The following is a 24606-nucleotide window of genomic DNA, read 5'->3' as shown; positions in this document are numbered from 1 at the left end:
TCAGCAGCCAATTTTCTGATGTATGCTTCATTTACATATGAGGCTGCTCCTGTCAGTGGTTAGGCATTCAAGGCAAAATATGTCACTTTTGCCCCTAGAGATCTGCACCGATCGATTAGCTTATGACATCAAAGTATGACAAGAGCAACGTAACAGTACTGCTTTTGAATCACTCTTACACTACTTTGATGTCACATGCAGATTGGTCTGTGCAGTGCCGCATGAGGTTAAACCCACCTTTTGTTGATAACATTTGGGATAATGCAACCTTAATATGTGAGCAAAATGTATAAAACTAAGTTAGTGTAAATAACATGCAGATGTCTAAATGATGACAAATGTTTCATTTGGGGATTTTAAATTTGTTTTTATTAATTATTGTGGGGGAATTTTGCAGTAGATTTGATTACAAGCATAGACTATGACATAGACAACCAGTGATTATCTTATTTTAACAGAGATAATTCACCCTAATATCCTGTCAAAATTAACTTAACTACATGCTGTTCTAAACCTACACTGAAAAATATCTCCGGTTGCACATGATTTAATAAAGTTGTTGGATCTACGTATTTCAATTGTGTATGCCAGTTCAACATGATTGAATCAAGTTTTCTAAAACTAAAATTAATTTTAATTTATTTATTTAAAGAAAATCCAATTCAATCAATGTTTTTTTTGTGTATATCAGTTTGTTTCTCCTGAAGAACACAAAATAAATTATTTTAATAAAAGATGGTAAGCACACAGTTACACATGGTACCCATTGACTTAGTATTACAGTTTTTCTCAGTTGCTTTGGAGCCTTTCTCGAATGTTTCTTAAAATGTGAAAAATAATGTGCATATTGTTGCATATCTCAGAACAATTTGAAATAACTTTTAAAAAATATTTAGTTCATCTCTCAAAAGTAAATGTTTACATCTCTGAACATGTCAGTTCCATCAAAATGTCAAGTCCTTGTGTCATTGTTCATGAACAAGACAGTCAAAATGTGCAGCCATGTTGTCAATATACCACATGTACACAATTATATGTGTTAGTATTTTCTGATGTAAACTGTGGACAAATTCACATTTTCACCTTTTTTCTGTAAACAAATTACAGACATTGTGATTTAAAAAAATAATACTTTACAGTACAAATAAAACAACGACTATGGAAAAACTATGACTATGGAAAACATGCTTACAGTAACAGATTACGACACAAAGGTCAACAATTTAGCATGACATGACTTTGTACGATTAACTAATTTCTAAAAGTTTTGAGGTATAATGTATGGTAATTACAAATGGAGCAAACGGCGAACAATTGTACATAATCATCTGCTTGATTGTATCAAAGCATTTGCAATTTGTCCAAATCACTTAGAATTAGCTTTTTATGTTATCCACAACTTGATGATGTGGAGGTTGAACAAAGAGTTTAAAAAAAATTATTTCTAATTTAAGAAATGCTCCCAAGCGAAACGCTCCCAAACTGTATTTTTCCTACTTTTGAAGTCAATAGATACCACCAACTGTGTGGTTACCATCATATCTAAATAACTTCTTTTGTCTTTAAGTAATATGAAACCATGAAGACAACAGTAAAAAAATAATAATAAAGAGCAAAATGCTTCTCAAATGCAGCACTTGTTTTGCACTTCTTTTTGTGTTCTTATTTATCTCCACTGTGTCCCATTAGGATTGGAGATCACATGGGACGGAGACAGTCTGGTGGAGGTGGTCGCAGCACCACATCTAAAGGAGCGACTCTGTGGGTTGTGTGGAAACTACAATGGCCACAGACAAGACGACACTCTAGGTGGAGATGGCAATTTCAAATTTGATGTGGCTGAGTTTGCAGAGTCATGGCGTGTAGAGGACAATGAGATGTGTGAAGCACCAAACCGCAGGCCTCTGTCCATTCTGTGTCCAGCCACAGTAAAAGTGAAGCTTCGTGCACATAGAGCATGCCAGACACTAAAGTCATGGGAGTTTCAGATGTGTCATTCTGCTGTGGACTTCCACTCCTTTTACAGGTGACTTACCTAAAATTCATTACCTGAAGTTACCTTATCTAATTTCATTATCCCACAAATACTGTTAAGTTTTACCAAAAAATGTCCAAAGTCTTTACTCAGATAAATATTTGAACCTAACACAGCCGTAAAAAGCTTGAATAAAGAAAAATTGTTAACTTTTTTACATGTGAAATGTACTTAAAAAAAACAAAACAGTAAACTGTGAATAAATAAAAGCAACCAATACTAAATCCAAGCCTAATAATAAATAGCTTAACCTCATTATAATAAGTGCATGTTGTTAATTAGTATTACTCAGTATATACTATTGTAGAAATTACACTGTAAAAAGGATACCTTAATTTGGATTTTAATTAAATCTTAAAGACAAAGTCTCCTTTGAAGTGGAATTAAAGCTTTGAAATATTGCAGTTCTTTTTAATGCTCAAACAGCAACATTACACTCTAACTAAAGCTGTAAGAGTAAAATGCACTATAGGACATATTTAAACATGTAAATCTGTAATAACACATATCTTTACTATTATTTGTCTCTACAAATGTCCCGGTGTCCTTAGGTCATGTGTGACCGACATGTGCGAATGCCCAGTGCATAAGAACTGCAATTGTGAGTCATTCATAGCGTATAGCCGAGCGTGCGAGAGAGAGGGTGTACGTGTGCACTGGAGGCCGGAGCTCAGCTGTATCAGTAAGTGGCACCTGATATAAACAAACATTGCTTGCGTGATGAAAGCTAATAAAGCAGGGTTTGTCTTAAACATACGTTTCTCTTTTTCTGTTGTAGCTACACAGTGCAAACACGGTGCCGTCTATGACACATGTGGACCTGGTTGCACTAAAACCTGCAGTAACTGGAACGAGATTGGCCCTTGTTACAAGCCTTGTGTCGCTGGTTGCCACTGTCCAGCCAGCCTAGTACTTTTTCAGGGCCACTGCATAAAAGCTACTTCTTGCCCTGGGTCTTTACCTACATGATGCCAGAGAAACTCAGGAGGGCACCGAAGGTGAAGAAAACCAGACATTCAACTCTGGCAAACAGGACTATACCTAGAAAATCACAAACTGTCTTTTGCCAATCAAACATTTCTTAAACCACTTTTTTTGATGTGAGTCAGGATTCTCATGTCATGAGACTTGGTAGCAGTGACCTCAGTGAGGATATGTCATAGCTGGTAAATTCTTAGTGCCTTTTCAACTTAATTCAAGAGTAAATTAGCTTTACTCTGCACCATCAGGAAGTTGGAGTAAAAGGGACCTGAACTGGACATTGTTAAATAGGGTTAAACACATAGTGTTATCCATTTATTGAATAAACGTGGTGTTTAATTATAACGTTTTGACAAAAATTATACTATTTAAGTATTTGTTTACTTTTTAGTTTGGGACTCAAATGTGACTGTTATAAAAGTACTGTATTCATCGGTGTAATCATTGTGTACATGGGTGTTGTGTACAATGGCATCTATTCCAGTAAATGTTTGGACCCACCCACATTTTTTTGTTTCCTACGCCTGTGATTGTGTAAGTGTTATAAATGTACATTACATTAGACCTAATAAAATGCTACTGTCACAAGTTTTTATCAGAAACTCCATACCAGAGAATTAAGTTTTTGTACTGTAGGCAGTTAAGCAGAGATATCTTGTTGCAGACAAATTTAGGATATACTGACCTGAATTGACCTAAATACTGCAGTTAATTTGTGATCATATTGTCATTTAAGGAATTTTACAGCGGTTTCATTTAGCACATTTTAAGTTGTGCTGTCCCGTGGCAAATTATTTTTTCAGGCTTCTCTACTAAGGGTGCTGTAATTACAAGTAACTGTATTTTTCAGCAACACTCTTATTCTTTTTATAGAACCATTCAAGGATATAAGATGCCGTAAAATAAGTTATAACATTGGAGGGGTAATTTTTGTGAACTGTTCTAAGTCGAGCATATTTTTTATGTATTTTGATGTATTAAATACATTTAAACTTCTATATAAAGTGTGACTTACTGAACATTAAAGGGGACAGGAACAGTTTTTTTTTTATTATTATTATTATGTATTATCTTAGGGGTACATATTTTACTAAATTCTTTTGCCAAGTAAACATTTGTAATTAAGTATTTTGAAAAAAGTAATAATTAAATTACTAATAACAATGTTGTGACATTTTCCACCCTGTTTTTTATTATCTGACAGACAGTCTAATTTGTGTGTTTTCCTTTAAAAGGGTTTTGGCTAGAAGGGATACAACAAACATCAAAATCTTGCGAGATGTTGAGTTTAGGGTTAGATTTGGGAGTAGGATTAGGATAAAAACAGCACTCATCCGGCAAGCTTTCACAAGTTTTTGGTGTTCATTGCATCCTTTTTAGCCACAACCTGTTTAACCAGATTCTGTGTCCCGCCCACTTTTATGATTGATAGCCTTCATGCTGTCAGGCTCAAGAAAACAGAAGAGATCCCAATGCAGTAAACAGAAGGTTTTATTAACAATAACGTGGGTAAACAGACAATAGCGCGTCTGGGCATAAAGCCACACCAGGGCAGACGGCTGAGGCGGGGAGCACACACAAACACCGGGGAGGAGAGCCACACACGTTCGGGCTCCGGCCAGACAGCGAACGGTGGGAGAGAGTATATGTGGGGGCCAGCCACAAAAGGCCAGGAACAGGGAGACAAAACCGGCTACAGGCACTCGAGGCAGATGGGAAGATGAGATCCTGCGGCGGGCAGTGAGAGAGAGAGCGTTAGTGGTGCTGAAGGGAGAAGCCGTGCAGCTTCAGTGCTGAAGGACCCTCCTGCTGGACAGCGGCTATGCCGCGGCGAGTGTGCGCTGCTGCAAGCCGGGCAGCACATGTGCTGTAGGACCCTCCTGCTGGACAGCGGCTATGCCGCGGCGAGGGTGCGCTGCTGTAAGCACAAAAGCAGTCAATAGAACAGGCAGGCAGTTAAGCAGGCAGATGGAGGGCCATTTCAGAGAGCCGTCGAATAATCAAAATCCACAGCAAAAACTCCCGGATAACAGACAGCACAGACTGGGGTAGGGAAGATTAAATCAATAAACTGGAAACAGGGACAGGAACAAAATCCACAGCAAAAACTCCCGGGTAGCAGAGAGCACAAACTGGGATGGGGAGATGTTAAATCAAAAACTGGAAACAAGGACAGGACAGAACTGGTAGCTAGCAGAGCTAGTAATTTGGCGAGTACACACAAAGTGACAGACAAGTATATAGACAAGGTGACAGGCGAGTATTTCGACAAACGGACTTGCAAAGACACACTAGACACACAGGGATTAAATACACAGACATGATGACGGGATAACTAGCAACAGGTGAGGAAGACGAGAGGAGGCAATCACACTGAACAGGAACACCTGTGAGGGAAGCACACGTGAACCTGTAAAACACATACAAACACAAGACAACCACAGTACCCACAAGACAAAACCATAAATATATTTATATATATATAAATATATACAAATATATAAAAACATATACACACACATACATACAATATACACATATATGCATATAACATCCATACATATATATATACATATATACACACATATACACATGCACATACATACACATACATCCACATGCACATATACATACATGAAAACAGAACACTAGACTAAACAAGACATAAAAAACAAAGACTGGAAAATGCAAGGGAGCGGGGAAAAATAACACACAATGACAAGAGAATACAAGGGAGCGGGGAAAAGTCACAAGACATGGGAAAAACGTGGTCTGATATGACAATATCAAAACCACGTTCTCCCACACAAAACATTGTACTGTCAGGACCCTGCCATACACAACTATATATAATTACCAAACCAGATTATGGCAGAGTCCTCACACATGCTGCTAAATAAGTTTCACTTGCGCACACAGCTTCCCTATCTGTCTTTTAAAACACAATGGATCAGTTTTCCAGACAGGGCTTATCCAAGTCTCAGACTAAAACCCATGTTTGAGGTGCCCTAATTTAGTAACACCTTGTACTGACATATAACATATATCAGTGCCACTGTTTTGTCTCCGAATGCACATGCTTGTGTGTTATGCCTAGCTATTGCCTAACACCTCTCCTTGGCCCTAAAATTAGGTCATATGTTCCTTCTTATTTTAACAATCAATGATTTCTTAGGTTCTTTGTCCTGTGGAAATTTGTCAAATGATGTATTTTCTGTGTTCTGATGGTTGAATGACCAGCATCCCGGTACAAAACAATATGTTTAAAGCACACGCTCTGGACGTCTATCCTTCACAGCTTCATTTTGGAATCAACATGGCGGCAGGCTGAAGAAGGTGTATGCTCCAAAGGCAGCAATCACGCAGCCATTGTCTCAGACGACGACGTGTCTGTCCAGTGGCGGCTACCATATGCAACGCAAACATTTTCCAGTAATAGGGGCTCTTTAACAAGCAGAAACTTGACACACCTCCACAGAAAACAACATTATTTTAAAACACAATATGTTACATAGAAAAGTACACTATTAAAAAACTATGCTGTTAAATAACAGTAATCAACTGGCAGCTTGGTTGCCAGCAAGATAATGTTAATTTACGGTTCTGCCTCTGTGAATTTACAGTCCCATTTACGTTAATTTACAGCTCCCTTATTTTAACAGCATGTTAATGTTATTAACATACCAATTACCTGATCCATTCAAGTTTAAAAATATATATATTTATATGGTTTTTGGGTTACCATTGTGCTGAAGAGTAGGGTGGTTGTTCAGGTCAAGGATGGGCAGTGTTAGTACTGAAACACTTAATTCATTTGAGACCACTGAAAACAAATATAACTTTAAACTTGAACTGCAAACATTTAATGTACAATAGTGTTATAATCATCTTTACACAAACCTCATCACAAGCAAACTACACAGTTACCCCTAACCCTTTGATGTTATAGTGCCTGTTGTATTATTTCAATGATTTACTGCCCATCCTTGACCTGAACAACCACCCTACTCTTCAGCACAATGGTAACCCAAAAACTGAGCCAAATCCTAACAAAACAAAACATTAAAGTTAAGTTCACATAATAATAAAAAACTAAATACAAGGACTTTTCTCTAATGTCTGTGTGAAATTAACATATTTTTGTATGCAAATTTGACTGTTAGGTTTTCTGTTTTTTAACAGTAAATAACAGTAATCAACTGGCAGCTTGGTTGCCAGCAAGATAATGTTTTTTGTACGGTCTCCTTCGGACTGTTTAAAAACATTAGCATTTTGTGTTTTTATATCTTACACATTTAACCCTATCAAAATCTTTGGTGTCAAAAGAACACTACTTAATGTGTCAAAAGAGTAAAAGAAACAGACCCAATGTTGAAGTTAATGATAATGAAGTGATGATTGAGTGATTAATGATGAACAGCTGCTGTTAACAAACACAATCACTGAATGAAAGATGAACAAGAACCGAATTTAAGAGAAAAGAAAACAAGCAATTTACAGACTTAGAAGAGACTCAGACTTACTCAGATTTCCTAGATCTTTCAAGATCATCATCAAACAACTCCACAAACAGCATTGCCATCTTCACTTATTACAAACCAGTTAGATTTTATTTTATATGTACATTAGCTCTTACTGAGAAGTAATAATGGGTGTTTTCCTGGACAGGGATTATCTTAAACCAGGAATGGCCTTAGTTTAATTAGGAAATATAGTTGTAACAAACATGCCTTACTAAAACATAAAAAAACAAAACAAAGGGCACGGATGTATTTTAAGATAGGCTATGTCAGTTCAAGTTGTTTGAGTTTGGACAGCTCTAGTCTAAGACTCTCCCTGTCTGGGAAATCGTCCCAGACAGTTGATTTTTTATGAAGATAATATTTACCATTCTCGTGATCAACGGTTGCTTAAGTAGGACTCTTGATCCTTGGCTAGGCCCTTTTGTGTTACGTTTATCCTGCTGTTTCAATGTGATTTTAAAGACATTGGATATGGCAAAAAAAGTATAAAGAAGTTGTAATCACTGACAGTGCCTGGTTAAGCCTTTGTGAGGCCCTGGGCTAGCTGGTTTGAGGCCCCCCCCAATATACACTGAAAAAAATAGGCTGGATTTACTAAGTGCCCCATTGCGAATTTTTTTTAGTAAAACTTACTAAAAAAGAAGGGATGCAAAAACGATGCACTGTCTATATTTTTTAGTAAATCCAGTGTTTTTTACAGTGTATGTGCAACATTAAATGGTTAAAATTATTTAAATAAATTAAACAATATTATCAAATAATTTTACAATCAGAAATAGACCAGAAAATAACATTTATTTAATAAAACTTACAACAAAAAGTGCTTCTTTCTGCTCTTCTTTAAAGAGAATTCTTCAATTAAATCATTAAAATCAAGTTGACGCAAAAGTAGGCTGAAATTATTTAAATAAATTAAACAATATTATCAAGTAATAATTTTACAATCAGAAACAGCCCAGAAAATAACATTTATGCAACTCACAACTAAAAGTGCTTCTGTCTGTTCTTCTTTAAATATAATTCCTCAATTAAATTATTAAAATCAAGTTGACGCAAAAGTAGGCTGAAATTATTTAAATAAATTAAACAATATTATCAAGTAATAATTTTACAATCAGAAACAGCCCAGAAAATAACATTTATTAAATGCAACTCACAACTAAAAGTGCTACTGTCTGTTGTGATTTAAATATAATTCCTCATTTAAATGATTAAAATCAAGTTGACGCAAAAGTAGAAGAGCCCAGAATTCTCAGCCCGAGTCCGAACTTTTGAATTCTCCTCATTAGGAATCTGTTTCCGCAGATATAGTTACTGCATGATGCATCGCGTATGTTTGTGAGTAGAAGTCTGTCTGCAGTGAGGTTTTTATGAGAGCAGCACAAACTTTTTAATAGTCTATTTAATATGTAAAACTTGAATTTGAAATAAAACTTACTGCGGAGAAGTTAATGAGATCTCTATCGTCTCTCTTGCTACGTGACGCGACAATTATTTATTATTTCAAATCCGTTTACAAGATAAATATATATACATTGTGTTGTTAAACTGATGAAATTATCTTGCTATATACGCTATATTTATTATGAGAAGCCTTTTCTTTTTACTGTTACACTGTAGACAGTAATGTATGTATATAATAAAAAACTCTATGGTCGTGAAAGCACATTATCCATTAACTGTTGGTTCATGTTGGTCTAGTTTAATTCAGGGTAATCCTTTAATAAAATGTATAATATGTTATAAAATATTTTTTTGTTTTGTAATATTCACAGCACACATTCTCTCGGATCGTTTTAAAACATTTTAAATCATTCTGCAAAATTCCGCATAGATTTTGCAAAAGAAATCCGCAGAAATAGCAAAAAATAACTGCTTACACAGCTTGTACAGCAATTAAAGCAGTTCAGTTTTGTTTTAAATTGCAAAAATAGTTATATTTCTTTTTTATTTACATTTTAGAGCAGTTTTTGTTTGGTAAAGTTTTTATGATAACTAGTGGTTAGCGGCCGACAGCAAGTTGACGACATGTATGATGAATTGAGCCTCTCAAATCAACACTTGCCTATAATAACAACTATTTAAATAAATATTTTCAGCATATCACAATGTTAGTTTAAACGTTTATTATCAACACATATTATTTTTAAAAAGCGAAGGCAGGTTGCTCTGCTGCTTGCAGTTGCAACGGGTGCAGAAATAAAAAAATAAAAAGGGCTATACAAAACGAAACGAAATAAACATGAAACAGAATAAACATGCATGTTGCCTTATCTTACAACTTCGCTTTTGCATATACATTTTTTTTTTATGTAAGGACTTACCACAGAAGATGGCTATTCATGCATCCATCCAACAGTTAAACTAAGAAAAAAGTCGATCCATACACAAACAAGAAATAAAGACACAGCCTTCTTACACGAAATTAATACAGGGAAAAGTCTTTAATAGATTATGTCTTGGATGCTGTCCGCATAGATTATGTACAGTATCCAAGGTTTTAATCTAGTACTCCATTTATAATTTTTCCTGGTGGGCTGAAGGTCCCAGAGAGACCGCGGCCTTGTACAAGAGTGGAAATGATCGATGTTATTTGTCGGCTCTTAAAGGACAAAATATCCCATAAGCTATTACGTAGCTATTATACAATTTTTTTTTCAGAACATTCTTGCGACCCAGTGGTTGGGGGCCTCTGCTCTAGGTAGCACTTACGCATAATTACGTCAATCAAAATGTTTTTAAAAACTCAAAATAGAATTGTCTCGGAGGCCCCCTAGTGTTCGGGGCCCTGGGCTGCAGGCCATGTTGCCCATTAGGATATCGCGGCCTTGATCACTGACTAATAACCATTATGGTGTTTGTGTCATAAGTTAAATGGAATTTACTGACTTTATACAGACGATCATAAGTGTTTAAATGGGTGGCAAACCTTATAGTAGTCTAATAATGTGACAGAAACTCAGTATTAAAGTATACAATCTTAAACACATGTGGGTTTTTTTATCAATTATTCGCAGTAAGCAAATTACACACACAGACATCAAGAATCAGTGTACGAATCTCAACAATGGTGACCATCAAATGAAAAGCTTCATGCTGCAATGCATGCGGTTATCAGCATAGTAAAAAACTCATTCATGACTCCCAGCATGCATTGCAGCATGAATAAATTATGCAGATTAACTGTTTTCCCATATTCTCTCGTCACCATAGTTGAGAATCAGTCTGATTCCCTGATTCTTGATGTCTGTGTGTGTCAGCTGAGGGCTAGTTTCAAGTTTGCAAAAGTCCATATGTATACAACTCTATCAAGTAATCAGATTACTGTAATTGTCACAAAGTAAAAGGGGCTGAACTAAAAATGACAAAGAATAGTTTCGCCCGGACGATGGTCGGTGGAACACCCTGTCACTTCCTGTAACTCTGGGCAACCAAATTTGGGGCTTTATTGCGTGCAGGTGCGCAAATGAACGTGGCGATTGGGTGATTCCATCGAGAGGTGGAGTATAAAGAGAGCAGTGAAGGAACCGGAAAGGGGCGGTTGTTATTCCGTTCGAGACTGGAGGTGAGACAGAGCGACTAGTGGGCTGAGAGAGAGAGACGCAGTTGGAGAATATTGTGGATTTGACAGCACACACACAGAAGATTGGGTAAATGGAAGACTGAGATGAGTATGTAAAACGCTCTTGTTGTGGCTTTGTGTTTACATTTACTGCTTGCTCTGCAATAACTGTGCACATCAAAGAAGTCGTTGTGGGATGTACTAAAGGGAACGAAGGAGACTGCCTTCTGTGTGTTGGGCGTCTGAAGGAAGAAGGAAAGCATTGTGTGTCAACAAATCAGTGAGTACGCATAGTTCGCTGTCTTGCGAGTACCTCTGCTATTAACCTTTTGTGCCAGTACGTTCTTGGCTAGAGTGCACAGTTTGTTGCGGCCCCACTGGTGGAAAGGAGCCGAAAGTCACAAAAGGAGATAAGCAGTGTGGATTACTGTCGCAGGGGAGACGTCCATCTAGCCATCATTCGCGTCAGCCCTTCTGTCAATTCGTTCAGGATCAACCCCTAGCCCAACATGCTGGTGCTGCCCTAATTTCACAGTGAGTGAGTGGAGTGCCGTGGGTGAGTCTCTTTGTTTGATGTGTATACACTTGAGAGGATTGTAGTGTGGTGCCGTGAAAATGTTGTCAGCACTCACCCCCTAGGCTGAAGAGGAGAGCCCTGGATGAAAGAGAGTGAGCTGGTGTCGGTGGACAACTGATACTTTCATACATACCCGGACAGTGACTTGTAATTCCTTCCTCTGCCTGATGGTGACAGGAAATCTGTAAGGAGAGAAGATTGATTGTGATTATCGTGTGAAGTACTGAAGGAGTAGGACTTTAGATCGGCTGCTGTGTGGAAAGGTGGATGTGCTGTATTGAGTATGATCATATGCTGTTGAGTGTTCACAGATGACCGCCCCGTCTAGATCTCTGGTCCCGTTGTGGAAGAGAGGAGAGGGAAGCGATAGGCCGACTCGTACAGTACACCCCTGGCGTGGTGCATTAATTCTGCCTACCCACCGCTGAGATCTTATCTGTGGCCGTGCTAGGCCCCACGTGTAACAGCCCTGTCCTGTACTTCCACCTGCTCCCCTGCACCGAGTCTAGTGGTGATGTATTTTTTCCTTACCTGCTCACTGAAGTATCCTATTATTAACGAAGCTCTGTGTGTGTGTTTTGCTGCCAGCCTGTAGTTTCGAGCCAAGGGCTCTGCGTCGACGTGGGACTGTGTCACGACGTGTTGGAAGTCCCCGTCCAAGTGTGTTCGTCAGGAATCCGTCCTAGTGAGGAGGATCAGAAGTTTGTGTGTGTACTTACGTTCTCTCTCGTCTTCGAAGGCCCACGGAGCTAAACCCCCACTGCCTCCGGGCTGGTGAGTCGCGTCTGTCTAAAGTTACAGTTACTTCTCCTGTGTACTCGCCTGCACGTCCAAAGCCACGAGCCCAGAGTAATTGACCTATACCCCTACCTGTGCGTCCAAAGCCACGAGCCGAGTGTAATCACCCAATACACTTACCTGTACGTCCAAAGCCACGAGCCCAGTGTAATCGCTCAATACACTTACCTGTACGTCCAAAGCCACGAGCCCAGAGTAATTGCCCTATACCCCTACCTGTACGTCCAAAGCCACGAACCCAGTGTTATCGCCCAATACACTTACCTGTACGTCCAAAGCCACGAGCTCAGAGCAATTGCCCTATACACTTACCTGTACGCCCAAAGCCAAGAGCCCAGTGTACTCACCATGTCTAACTGCTGTATGCCCAAAGCCAAGAGCCCAGTGTACTTACCCTGTCCATTCACTGCATTGCCCAAAGTCAAGAGCCCAGTGTACTTACCTTGCCTACCTACTGTACACCCAAAGCCGAGAGCCCATTCACTGCATTGTCCATTCACTTACCTCGCCCATTCACTGCATTGTCCAAAGCTAAGAGCCCAGTGTACTTACCTTGCCTACCTACTGTACGCCCAAAGCCAAGAGCCCAGTGTACTTACCTTGTCGATTCACTGTATTGCCCAAAGTCAATAGTCCAGTGTACTTACCTCCTATATTTACCTGCTCGTCTAAGTCAAGAGCCCAGTGTGTCGACCCTATATACTGGCTTGCACGGTCGGAGCCAAGAGCCAACGTACCTACCCTGTATAACTCACCTGGACGTCGGGAGGCTGAACGCCTAACCCGGGTGTAGGCAAGTTCGGTCCTATGGAGCCGCAGTCCTGCAGAGTTTAGTTCCAACTCTAATCAAACACACCTGAACAAGCTAATCAATGTCTTTAGGATTTAGACATCAGGTTAGATTATCAGTGCTTAGGGTAAAATATGCAGGACTGCGGCTCTCTAGGACCGAACTTGCCTACCCCTGGCCTAACCTATAGACCAATTTCGTGTTTGCAAACAGAGATGACTGGTTGCAGAAACTGACTGCTCCGCAGTAGGGTTGTGAAGTGTTTTAGCATTAAACCGTGATTTTTATGGATCCTTATTATTTCTTCCTTATATTTATCTTCCGTGTTTGTTCTAAAACTATTATAAAAGTATTATGTTTAAACATACATTAAAAAGGCCTATTTATATATTAATAACACTTTACAGTACATCGTGTGTGTGTGTGTGTGTGTGTGTGTGTGTGTGTGTGTGTGTGTGTGTGTGTGTGTGTGTGTGTGTGTGTGTGTGTGTGTGTGTGTGTGTGTGTGTGTGTGTGTGTGTGTGTGTGTGTGTGTGTCCTATATTTATTAAGTATGTCAACATAATAATTTTAGAACAAACAGGAAGAAGACATAAGCTAAGATATAAGGAAATAAAAAGAAATAATAGGAAACGATTGTGATATAATTTATTCAGAATAAATGTTTTTTATACTGAAAAAGCAATAATTGTAAGGTGATAAAACGCTATAAGAAACACATGGAGGGAACAGACTTCGACAGAACACCGGACATCTTCTCTACTTATTTTCTATTCTAATTATTAAAAGATTTCCAGATGATTTCCTCGCTCCATTCTGTCCGTTTAAGGGCTTATTGTAACCATAAACACCTACGTTTATATTCAAATGATGTCTTCGACGATGGTATTCTATAAAAATGAAAGCCATCTTTTTTGGCATTCTTATTCTGGATTATACAAGTCACGGACGGACGCATTGAAGAAGAGGACAGAGTGACTTACCTCCCCGTCCCCGTGAGAGTCCAAGGCGACTCTGTGCCACGCTCTCCCTGGCTCGGAGAGCAATAGTTTTAGTGCCCCTTTCCCCACCCTTATCATTTTTAAATAATTTAATAAAGTTTGTTTTAAATTGCACTTACTCTCTCGTGTTAAATATGTTAATAAAACTGTATAAGGTCTTAGTCATGAACACCCCTAAATACATGAATTGTTATGATGCAGAATAACAAGGCTGGATAGACAAACTACTGATCAATAGTCAGACATTCAACCTCACAATAGTCTATTATCTCTTGGTTTTCTTTGCCATAATAAACATGCATCATAAAGACACAGTTATAGCAACCATACTGAAAACCAAGTCAAGAGCCCAACTTATGAAAACAGTGATCACCATTATGGTGACTTTAAAGAAAATGCTTGTAAAGTCTAGTAAACACCTGTTTGTTCTCAGTAAGAACTTTTGCAGATGTATAACAGAAATAAAGTCAAAGTGGTTTATAAGTGAAGATGGTAATGGTGTTTGTGGAAATGTTTAATTCTCCTCTGGTGATATATGGAGAGATTTATTGTGTTCTGTTATTTTCAGTTGATTTTCATCTAAGTTTTTGTCTGTAAGTGTTTCTGCTCATCTCTTCTCTTTTTTTTTTTTGTTTTCTTCAGTGATTCTGTTTATTAGCAGCAGGTGTCCATCATTAATGCTTCAGTATTTGAACTCAATGACTTGATTTCAGGTGGATCATTAGAAAACTATTGTAGGGAATAGTGAATGAGGGTGTAGGGTGTGATTTGGGACACAGTCTTTAACAGTGTACTCTCTCAGGGCTGTAAATTCACATTATTCTGAAAACTATTTTTTTTACGCTTCTTTAAAGAGTAACTAAACTCTAAACCAACTTTTTTTAGTTAATGATCTCTAAGAATGATGCTTTATTAGTGCTGTTCATTGATTTTAGTAACTTTTTTGACATTTGGATATAAAGTGTTTCAATACTGCAATATATGGTGTAAAAACGTCTGAGTGCTGCCCTCTTCAGGTTGAACGGTGGCTACTGCAGTTGAATTTTCCTATTGGATGTTGGGTCCAAAAAATGACTCGTGATGTAAGCAGGTTCAAGCTCACCACGCCCTTGTTACGATCTCACCACACACTTGGTACGAGCTTAGTTCGTCCCCTAAATCTCCGTTGGAATCTTCCCACTTTTCTTGCATTTTTCAAATATTGCAAGTGGGCGGAGTAAGGCTCTGACCAGGGGTTTAGTTACTCTTTAAAAATATAGTGTCACAGAGTATTTTTTATGTCATTCAATGTATGTATGTATGTATGTATGTATGTTTTTGAAACATGACTGGCCTTCTTTAAATTCACCAATCTCAGCAGTCAACATTTCACAACATGAAGGGTAAATGTTTGATTTGCAGACAATTAATATTGCACATGTAACATGAAATCGTGCACATGATAACAGCAAAATCAGTTTGCTCATAAGAAATTCTCAGTGACCAAAGGAAATAAAAATTTAACACCAAGGTTTTTGTAACAATATACAAAACATTACTTTAATTGTTCTATGCATGCAGCACACATACTTAAATAGAAATGCAATGAGAACTGTAACAGCTCTTCAAAGTGCACATGATTGTAAGAATGGTCGTTACTGGTATACTGTACGGTAGTTGAGTTTTTTTTTAAAGTGTACAATCTCTATTTCTACTGCAAACACTAAATACAAATGTTCCCATATATCAAAAATACCTCAAACAATAATTTTAACATTATAAAAATTGTGTTCTTTAAGTATTTGCTTACTTGCATCCCAGAGACCACAACAGCAGGGTGTTAATTGAAGTAGCTCATTGTGAGCAAGAGTCATGACTTTAAAAATAGGGCTGGAGAATGTATAGCTTAGAGCATGTGAAAAATAGTAAAAACAGATGGAGCTTGATCTCAGTACTGGTAAAAACATATATTTTTATATATTTATATTTTATATATATATATATATATATATATATATATATATATATATATATATATATATATATATATTAGTCTTTTCCTAGTCTTGTGTCGTATGATGTCATTTATAAGATCTTCTGTAAAATGGAGTTAGGCACTTCGAGTGTTTCATCTCTCGCCAATACAATATCATAAGAGTCCATGTATTTTTCCAATAGTTCATCTACCTGTGAAACACAATTTAACGTATACATTAGTAAGATCAAAATAACAGCTGCCTGTTTAGGAATATAACAAATAAATCACTAGTACCTTATCATTGAGAAAGCCGATCTTAAGGATATTCTCCACATTGGGCACACCATCTGCCATATTGAGATCACCGAGTGAGTCTCCAAGCAAAATAATGTTCCCATTGTCCTTCAGTTGTTTGAAATATTCTGTGTTTCTCAGGGCACCATCATGCTTGTTATAAACATGGATCAGCTCTCCTTTAAAGCCTTTTAGAACTCCCTGCAAAAACAAAGAAAGACAAAGCTCTGCAACATAGCACAAATTTTAAGAATGACAAAACATATATGTGCTTGAGAATAATGTGAGCTGACAATGGTTTAAATCTATACATACATTGTCATCAAAGTCCATGAAATTAGACACAACTTTGACATTAGGGTGGTAGATGCCAGCCTGTCTTATAATTTCCTCCAGCACGTCTCCTAAACCCGCTGAAAAGATGAAGACAGGAACGCTGCGCTTTTGCAGCAGGTCGAAAAACTGCTCATATCCTTCCCTGTAACAAATGGCACATGTGAAAGATCAGATCAGAGTCATTTCAAAATATGTGTTCTGCGCCTCCTCGGAAGTGCAGTCACGAGCCACCACTGATGTAAACGTGTCAAACAGCTCTTTTATCGGGGAAAGGTCATAAATGGCTTAAGAAAAATTAGATTGGCACTGGTAGATTTCGAGGAATTATCCTGTTTTCATTTTGCATGTCCCAACATGTAAAAGATAAAACGTCATAAACAAAAGTATGATTAAAGTAACGAATAAAAGATGCTCTTAACTCATGCAGTTGATGGAGCCCATTTGTTTATTTGGCACTGATAAAAACGCTTTTACCTGAGACAGACATCAGATTCTCTCACCACCTCTGGGAGTTTGGCCCTCTGCAATCTCTGTTCTACCAGTAACGTGTGTGATTTTAAATACCTGAGCAAAAACGTCAAAATTTTGAGAGATCTTGTCATATGAGCTGTTTTGGTGAGTGTGTGTGGTTACTTACCATTCCACCATAAATGGATATTTCTCCTCCATAGTCAGATGAGGGTCTATCTCTATAGGGTAATATGTCTCCTTTAGCTGGAGCAGCTAGAAAAAAAATTCTTACAATGTGAATAGTTTTATGGAAAATGCTAATGTCTCGAAACAGTATTATTGCAGCTATTAAAAATAATCATACATGCATACCTTTTTCCTACAATCTTCTGTGACAAGCTTGCAGTTGTCAATAATATCTGTAAAATATGTAAAAAATAATTGAAATAAAACATCTGAACAATGTCTCATGGTATGGTAACCATGATATAAGTGGAATAATTGACTAAATTTGTCCGTTGAATTATGAGAAAATAATGCACACCCAAGGTGCTATGTCATTTTTCTGCTTATACTGTGGTTACCACACCATGAGACATTGTTTGGATGTTTTATTTCAAGCCATTTGACAGACTTTGTCCTTAAAATGCTATTGTGAGTAGGACTATTTTCTTACGCACCTCATCTAAAGCCTCTGATGCTAATTTCAAAATGTCACTTTACAGAGAGCAGGAGGGAGGAATAGAGAGAGATTGTAGCCTATTGCTTTAAGTCGTGCCTTCTATATTGCTGCACCCGGGAATGCCTGTTTGTCTAGTGATGTTTATATGATGATTTGCTGTAAAGCACATTGGTCAACAGATGTTGTAATTGTGCTATATAAATAACTTGTCATTGTAGCACTTCTCACCCCCGCACAATCCTTTTGATGTAAAGTGTTTGCTCTTGTGTTTGCAGTAATGGTAATAATGTGAACAGGATGGCCTATCAATATTCATATATAATCTTTTCTTCAATATTTAGGCTATGAATACATTTAATCATTCTTTTTGATGTGTTTCTTAAGCTTCCACACATTTATGCTTTATTTGATGATTAGATATTAATTCCTTAATTCAGTTAAACTTGGTGTAGTGCTATAGAACTGTAATGGGGTTAAGATACCTGGAACTACTTAGGTGTGCAGTGACTGAAAAATAATGCACACCAGTAGAACCTTTCAACCAATGAGAAAAACGCATTCAACATCACTGTGGTATAAATATATATATAATACCCCAGGGCTCATGAATGCTTTTTTCTGATTGGTTGAGAAATGTTTCTATGGGTGTTTATTATTTTTCTGTAAAGCACACAAGTCAAATGTCTTAAAATAACCACCAGAGCAATGTCTGTGGTAACAGCAGTATGAGCTGAATAATTGACTCCGGTCCTTTGAATTATTCGAAAATAATGCACAACCGCGGTGTAACCACCTTGCATTACCACATGTGGTGTGCATTATTTTTGCATAATTCAATGGCCCATTGTCAATTATTCCTTACATTTCTATAGTATATAAGACATGTATACTTTATGATTATGAATTGAACAGTTCATCTGAAATAATGCAGTTAATTCAGAGTTATCAAAATTCAAATTCAGAAAGTTACTTTTTACTCACTATGACATGTTGGGCAGCGTTTTCCATTCACAGCAAATCTGCTTAATGTCATATCAAAATCTGTGATGATCTGAAGAATATAAGTACATTGAGAAGATATTACTTACAGGTGATGGTTCAGTATATCAGACATATCAGATGATATTTAACTATTCTGAGAACTAACAACAATTAGGTTTAATTATTAAAGTTCACATACTTAGGCGAATTATCGAGGGTGCCGACGACAACATTGTGCTGCTCGAGGGCGGCGACAACAACAAGCAGCAAAATCTAGAAAAATGACTTGAGGTCAACATCGAAAAGACGGAAACATTTAGCAACCAAGAGCTTGCCGGGCCAGAGATGCCGATCAACTTACATCAATTCATTGAACTCAATGGACAAAAAAATCGAGTGGACAAAAGACTTCAAGTATCTTGGCTCTTACATCGCGTCGAGCGAAGCAGATATCAGAGCACGAAAAGGACAAGCATTCTGGAAAATGAAGGATGTATTTCTATCAAAAACTCTTCCAATCAAACTTAAATTAAACATCTTTGAAGCAGCGTGCATCTCCATCCTCCTGTACGGCTGCGAAAACTGGATCATCAACCAAAAAATGCAAAACTCACTCAAGAGCTTCGCCACCAGTTGCTACAGAATCATGCTCGACATCAAGAAAATGGATCGAATAAGTGTCCAAGCTGTATACGAAGAGGTCAAAAAGAACCAGCTTATTCTTCAAATCCAGCAAAGAGAGCTACGTTTCGTTGGCCACTCACTCAGAAGAGACCCAAACGACCAAATTAACAAATATGTGCACGAAGAACGACATGGCAAACGAATTATATCACACATACATCGGCAAACTAATTAACAACAACATACACTGCTGATGAGATGAGAAGAGCTGCTAGCAATCAAACAGAATGGAGAAAACTTGTGACCGACTGCAAACCCGTTTTGTTCGCAGTCGATTAATGATGAATGATGAAAATGATGATTAAAGGAACAGTATGTAGGATTGTGGCCAAAACTGGTACTGCAATCACAAAACTTGTGGCTAAAACTGGTATTGCAATCACACAGCTGGTGGCCAATACACAAAATGACAATACAAACATCAGTTGAGGGCTGCAACTCCATTTCTTAAATGACAATATCCTGGCCAGACCACTGTCGTGAGGTTTATAAGTATTTAAAATGAAAATGATTTCTTAATGTCTAGTAACATATCAGGGACATTTTATCATTAATTGATATAAATTTCTTACATACTGTTCTTTAAGTTCTAAATATACTGACAGCCTTTTCATTGGATAATGCACAATGTTTTTATCACATATTGAATACTGATATTTTTCTTCACCAACTTAGCTGCTTAAGTACAGTATGTTGAAGTATATTATACAGTACAGTTGCTATTCAGAGTGGATTTTGTTCAAATTTATAATCCTTAATGCCTTATAGCAATCACCACTAATATTATGTAAAAGCATATTAAAGCACTTTAGTGAGCTAATAGTGTACCTGTAGTTTTGATGCTCCGTCCTTAATGAGACAGCAGATAATCTGCTCTACCCGCTCAGGGTCTCTGATGTGAACTGTATTTTTCTCAAACTCAGGCATCTGTAGTAATGCAACACAAACAACACGTGGGAAGAAACAGTTAAAATAAGCGAATTCAATAATCATGGTTGTTTATTTCCTCCCCTTTTCTTTAATGGTGCTTTTATATCGCTGCTCTGATGTCACTGAAGTTGGGAGGAGCCAGAAGATGGTGTACAATGGAGTCTATCACTACTAAAGGAAAAGAAATGCTGCTGGATTTAGAATGAAAAACTCTATCAGTGTTTGTCATATCTGTGTGAAATACCCTTAAGAAAGCACTGTTGCAAAAAATGAAAAATTCAACGCAGAGAACAATGTCATTATTGTCAATGTCACTCATCTGTTTGTGTTGTTGTTGCAAATAAATATCTGTTGGTTTCTGTATATGGGTAAACAAACATTTGTAAAATAAGAGTTAAACAAGCAAATTGCTAATTCTTTAGCCAAGCATTAAACTGACAACACACTCTGAGTACACTTGGGGGCTGTCCACACGGAGACGCGAATCACTGTATACGCATAAATTTGTTATCGTATTGGCGTTTCATCCACACGGATCCGGCGATTTCAGAGAGTGAAACCGCTATTTTTTGAAACCTGGTCCTAAAGTGGATAAATCTGAAACCGACACCCTTGCGGTTTCGTCTGTACAGCCAATCCGTATATTTTGTGAAGCGAAAACGTCATCACATCACGTGTCGGAAGCGTCCCACGTAACAGCAACAACAATAACGGCGGATTACGTGATTGTGTTCGTGCTACAGAAGCTACTAAAGCCTACTAGCTTTATTACAGCAAAATCTATTGCGTCTATGCAATTGTGGTGACCAACAAGCGATAATGGACAACACCATACGTTGGCTATGCGCATGCTCAAAGTCTTCTTCTCCGTGTATAGTGTATATCTGTGGCAGAATTACAGCGCCCCATACTGGTCCGGCATATATACTACACCGCTTTCAGTCGGTTTCAGTGGTTTCGTGTTTACGGATTATTTTTTTAGAACAAGGAAAAAAAATGATCGGATAGGGAATGCACCGGCTTCGTGTGGATATAGCCTCGGTTTACTTGTGATCTTAAAAATACCCCAACCCCCACGTTATGCCTCACGAATGGTAATCAGACACCTATTTACAGAGAGACATACACAGAGAGAGAGAGAGAGAGAGAGAGAGAGAGAGAGAGAGAGAGAGAGATTAAAAACTTTTTAAAAACTCTATTCCCATACAAGTCTACTGCTCCCAGAGATCTTACAAATCCTCAATCAAATTGCATTCAAGAGATACACTCAAGACATTTCTTCATGCAAAACAGATTAGTTATGCAGCTGAACATGCATATGTCACATGCATTTTGATGTCAAAAGAGCTTTATTTAATCGTTACCAATGCAACCCCAAAAATCTTCACACAATTAAACCATTCGGTCATGATAAAAATATATTTTCTCAGATTGACTTTAAAGTCATGTGTGCTGAAGTCAAAAACATTTAGAACATGTGGGTAAACAAATATTGGCAGATCCAGAAATAACTCTGTACATAAATAGCATGTACTCATACCTTTTCTAGCTTCGAGCTGTCTTGTCAAAGAGAGAGAAAATGTTTTTTTGTCTGACAAACAGTTATATAGGCCTGCCACACAAGGGGCGTTCCCTCATAACGATAACACCCCATAATCTTAACCCTTGCAGGCAATCACATGACCTAATCACACATGAAAGCATCTATCTAACACACTGACTGAATGTACACAGAGAACTAATCAAGGAAAACCTGTGGTAAAATGACATGACGAAATAGTGACACTCACATTATGTCATCTAATAAAACACCAGGCTATACTACCTAGTCATTTTAACTATTACTTTTTTACATTACATCTATTTAACTAATCAAAATAAGTTAAGCAATTTGAACTTAATTTAATAAGATACAGCAATTAAAATAACTGAAAAATTTTATATTTAATAAAACAATATTTGATTCTGTTATTTTGATTTTTATGTAAAGGTGCTTTGAAAGAGTGTAAAACATTTTTAAAAAAGTGCTATATAAATTACATTTGTTAGAAAATTTTGATTGCAGTCAGATTGTGGTCATGTATCCAAAAACTAAATAACGTTGACCAAATGATTAAGGTTATCTTGAGGTAGTGTCTGAGCATGTGGTGTGTATGGATTGTGTAGTTCAATAGGTCAGGGTTCAACTGCTCTACCTTAAGTTATTTTAGAAGCAGAAATTCTTTGCAGAATCTGACGAGCCTTTACATTACAGCTATGGCACTGTCAAGACTGGAAACTTTATGCTTAATGTAATTAAGCAGTAAAGTTGTCCACTCCCAGAAAAATCATAATCCATACTTGTTGTCTTGGTACATGTCAGTGTGTTTCTGATAAGGTGCACATCAGCGATAAAGCATGGCTTTACTCATCATGGATCAATTAAATCCATTAAAGCCTGTGTACAGTGTAATTTTATCCCCTGCCCTGCTCTAGAAGTCGAAGGTCAAATATGGTTGCATTGCAAACTGAAGAACAAACCTGAACACCACATATATTCTACAAATATTGCTACAACAAGGTAACTTTAAAAAATCTTAACAAAAAATAACTGTGCTTTACATAGTTTAAAAGATATTAGAGCAGTGGTTCTCAACCCTTTTTACTTCAAGGCTATTGCCCAAAACAATATTTGAAGGCTCTACTGAATGTACCAACAGAATGTTCTAAAGCTTCCCTCCTCTAAAGCTTGGCGTGACTAGACAGATGTATATTGATTACAAAAATAACCAAACAATAATACATATATTTATTTTTGATTGTTTTAACACATTAGAATGGCTTTTTTGTCTTATTTTAAATAATTTTAAGTCATCTTAAGACCTTCATTGCATGCCTTTTGGGGCCCCATAAGGGGGCCTGTCCCATGGCTGAGAAACACTTAAGAGGCTAATTTTACTCAGTAACAAGTTACTGTACTGACTGCGGTATTTGCCGTTGTGATTGATAATTGTAACTGTTTAATAAAGTCATTTAATGATTTAAACACAGCAAACAGTAAGGATGCAGTGACTATAACATTAAAATGAGGTATGCGAGAAGATGCCAAGTTGTAAGTGAGTGAGTGAGTGAGTGAGTATGTATGTATGTATGTATATATATAAATATATAAAATATTTTAAGTTAAATCAACACAGCACAGATCGGTACGTTTGTAAGATAAAGATCTGGAGATCTGGTGTGTAAAAACATCTTAGAAAGGTCAAAGAAAGAGCTGTTTTACCTAGGCTACATTCTAAATCAAAGACATCTTACAGACATCTTTAGTATATCTATGTGACATCTTTTAGGAGACGTATTGCAGATAAGCAAACAATAAAAAAATACAACTTGCAGATGTAAATGCTGACATCGTTTTCGAGATGTATGTGTGCTATCAGGGACTTGTCTGAGCTGTTCAAGTTCAGATACACACGTCTAAATGGACATAACCAACTATTTATAGTCGGTGTTAAGTGATTAGGACTGTTGGGTGAACTCTGCAAATGCAAAATGAGACACAACAGCGGATCGTGTGACCCGTTCTGTATTCAGCTTGCGTGTTACACAATGCAAATTTATGTGCGCTCACCATTTCGATTATTTTGGTTTTCTTGCCGGCTCTTTGCTTTTTGGTGAAAACGTACTGAGCGAACACGACTCCACTGAAAAGCGCGCACACAGTAACGCTGGCCATCGCACCAACTTTAACCAGTGCGTTTCTGTCCATATCCTTCCTCGCAATAACAACATACATTCGTCGCGCTCTCATTACGTTAGCGTAGGATGTTTTGAGACACTATAGACATAATAAATACATAGAGCACCCACTGGCCTTTTGATCAACAGCCGCCGACATATTAGTCCTGGCAGAATTGTCCTATAAGCATCTACAGTAAAAGTGAACTGGGGAGCTCCGCTAGCGATTCTAGACCCTTTTTGGGAGGCTTTAGCACCCTGTCTGTCATCTTTTCCCCCTAAACTAACAAACTATCCACATATATTTC

General features: G+C 37.5%; 2 protein-coding genes across 5 annotated transcripts in view; one reads left to right on the top strand and one right to left on the bottom strand.

Annotated features, from left to right (window-relative positions):
* bmper (BMP binding endothelial regulator) overlaps positions 1 to 4153 on the top strand; it is a 56791-nt gene extending 52638 nt beyond the window's left edge. Inside the window, exons 12-14 of the mRNA XM_065243072.2 lie at positions 1690 to 2026; positions 2587 to 2717; positions 2814 to 4153. Of these exons, the coding sequence (XP_065099144.1) occupies positions 1690 to 2026; positions 2587 to 2717; positions 2814 to 3004 (659 nt within the window). The 3' untranslated portion in view covers positions 3005 to 4153. The remainder of the gene's footprint in view (positions 1 to 1689; positions 2027 to 2586; positions 2718 to 2813) is intronic.
* An 11645-nt stretch (positions 4154 to 15798) lies between these two features.
* nt5c3a (5'-nucleotidase, cytosolic IIIA) lies at positions 15799 to 24371 on the bottom strand. Of its 4 annotated transcripts, none has more exons than XR_010521374.2 (10): positions 24192 to 24371; positions 20480 to 20578; positions 18968 to 19037; positions 17677 to 17723; positions 17492 to 17577; positions 17329 to 17418; positions 16834 to 16996; positions 16519 to 16719; positions 16273 to 16433; positions 15799 to 16234 (listed from the first exon to the last, which is right to left on the bottom strand). XR_010521374.2 is itself a non-coding variant. In XM_065243070.2 (10 exons), exons 1-9 carry the CDS (start codon positions 24369 to 24371, stop codon positions 16332 to 16334), a joined length of 1038 nt encoding a protein of 345 aa, XP_065099142.2. In that variant the 3' UTR covers positions 15799 to 16254; positions 16297 to 16331. The 4 variants fall into 4 exon arrangements, 3 of the variants coding, with proteins under 3 accessions (XP_065099142.2, XP_065099143.2, XP_073667797.1); XM_065243070.2 differs by having other exon boundaries at positions 15799 to 16254; positions 16297 to 16433; XM_065243071.2 differs by having other exon boundaries at positions 15799 to 16250; positions 16297 to 16433.
* Positions 24372 to 24606: the final 235 nt, after the last annotated feature.

This window comes from Paramisgurnus dabryanus, chromosome 13, assembly GCF_030506205.2.
Source record: "Paramisgurnus dabryanus chromosome 13, PD_genome_1.1, whole genome shotgun sequence".
Lineage (NCBI taxonomy): Eukaryota > Metazoa > Chordata > Actinopteri > Cypriniformes > Cobitidae > Paramisgurnus > Paramisgurnus dabryanus.
This window is presented reverse-complemented; position numbering and strand designations above follow the sequence as displayed.

Excerpts from the sequence above, each read along its gene's own strand:
- nt5c3a (XM_065243070.2), bottom strand. The coding sequence starts at position 24,371 with ATGAGAGCGCGACGAATGTATGTTGTTATTGCGAGGAAGGATATGGAC. Across the intron at positions 17,419-17,491 it reads TATCCATTTATGGTGGAATG|GTATTTAAAATCACACACGT; the intron begins GTAAGTAACCAC and ends GTTTTTGCTCAG. Across the intron at positions 16,720-16,833 it reads TCATGGACTTTGATGACAAT|GGAGTTCTAAAAGGCTTTAA; the intron begins GTATGTATAGAT and ends TTGTTTTTGCAG.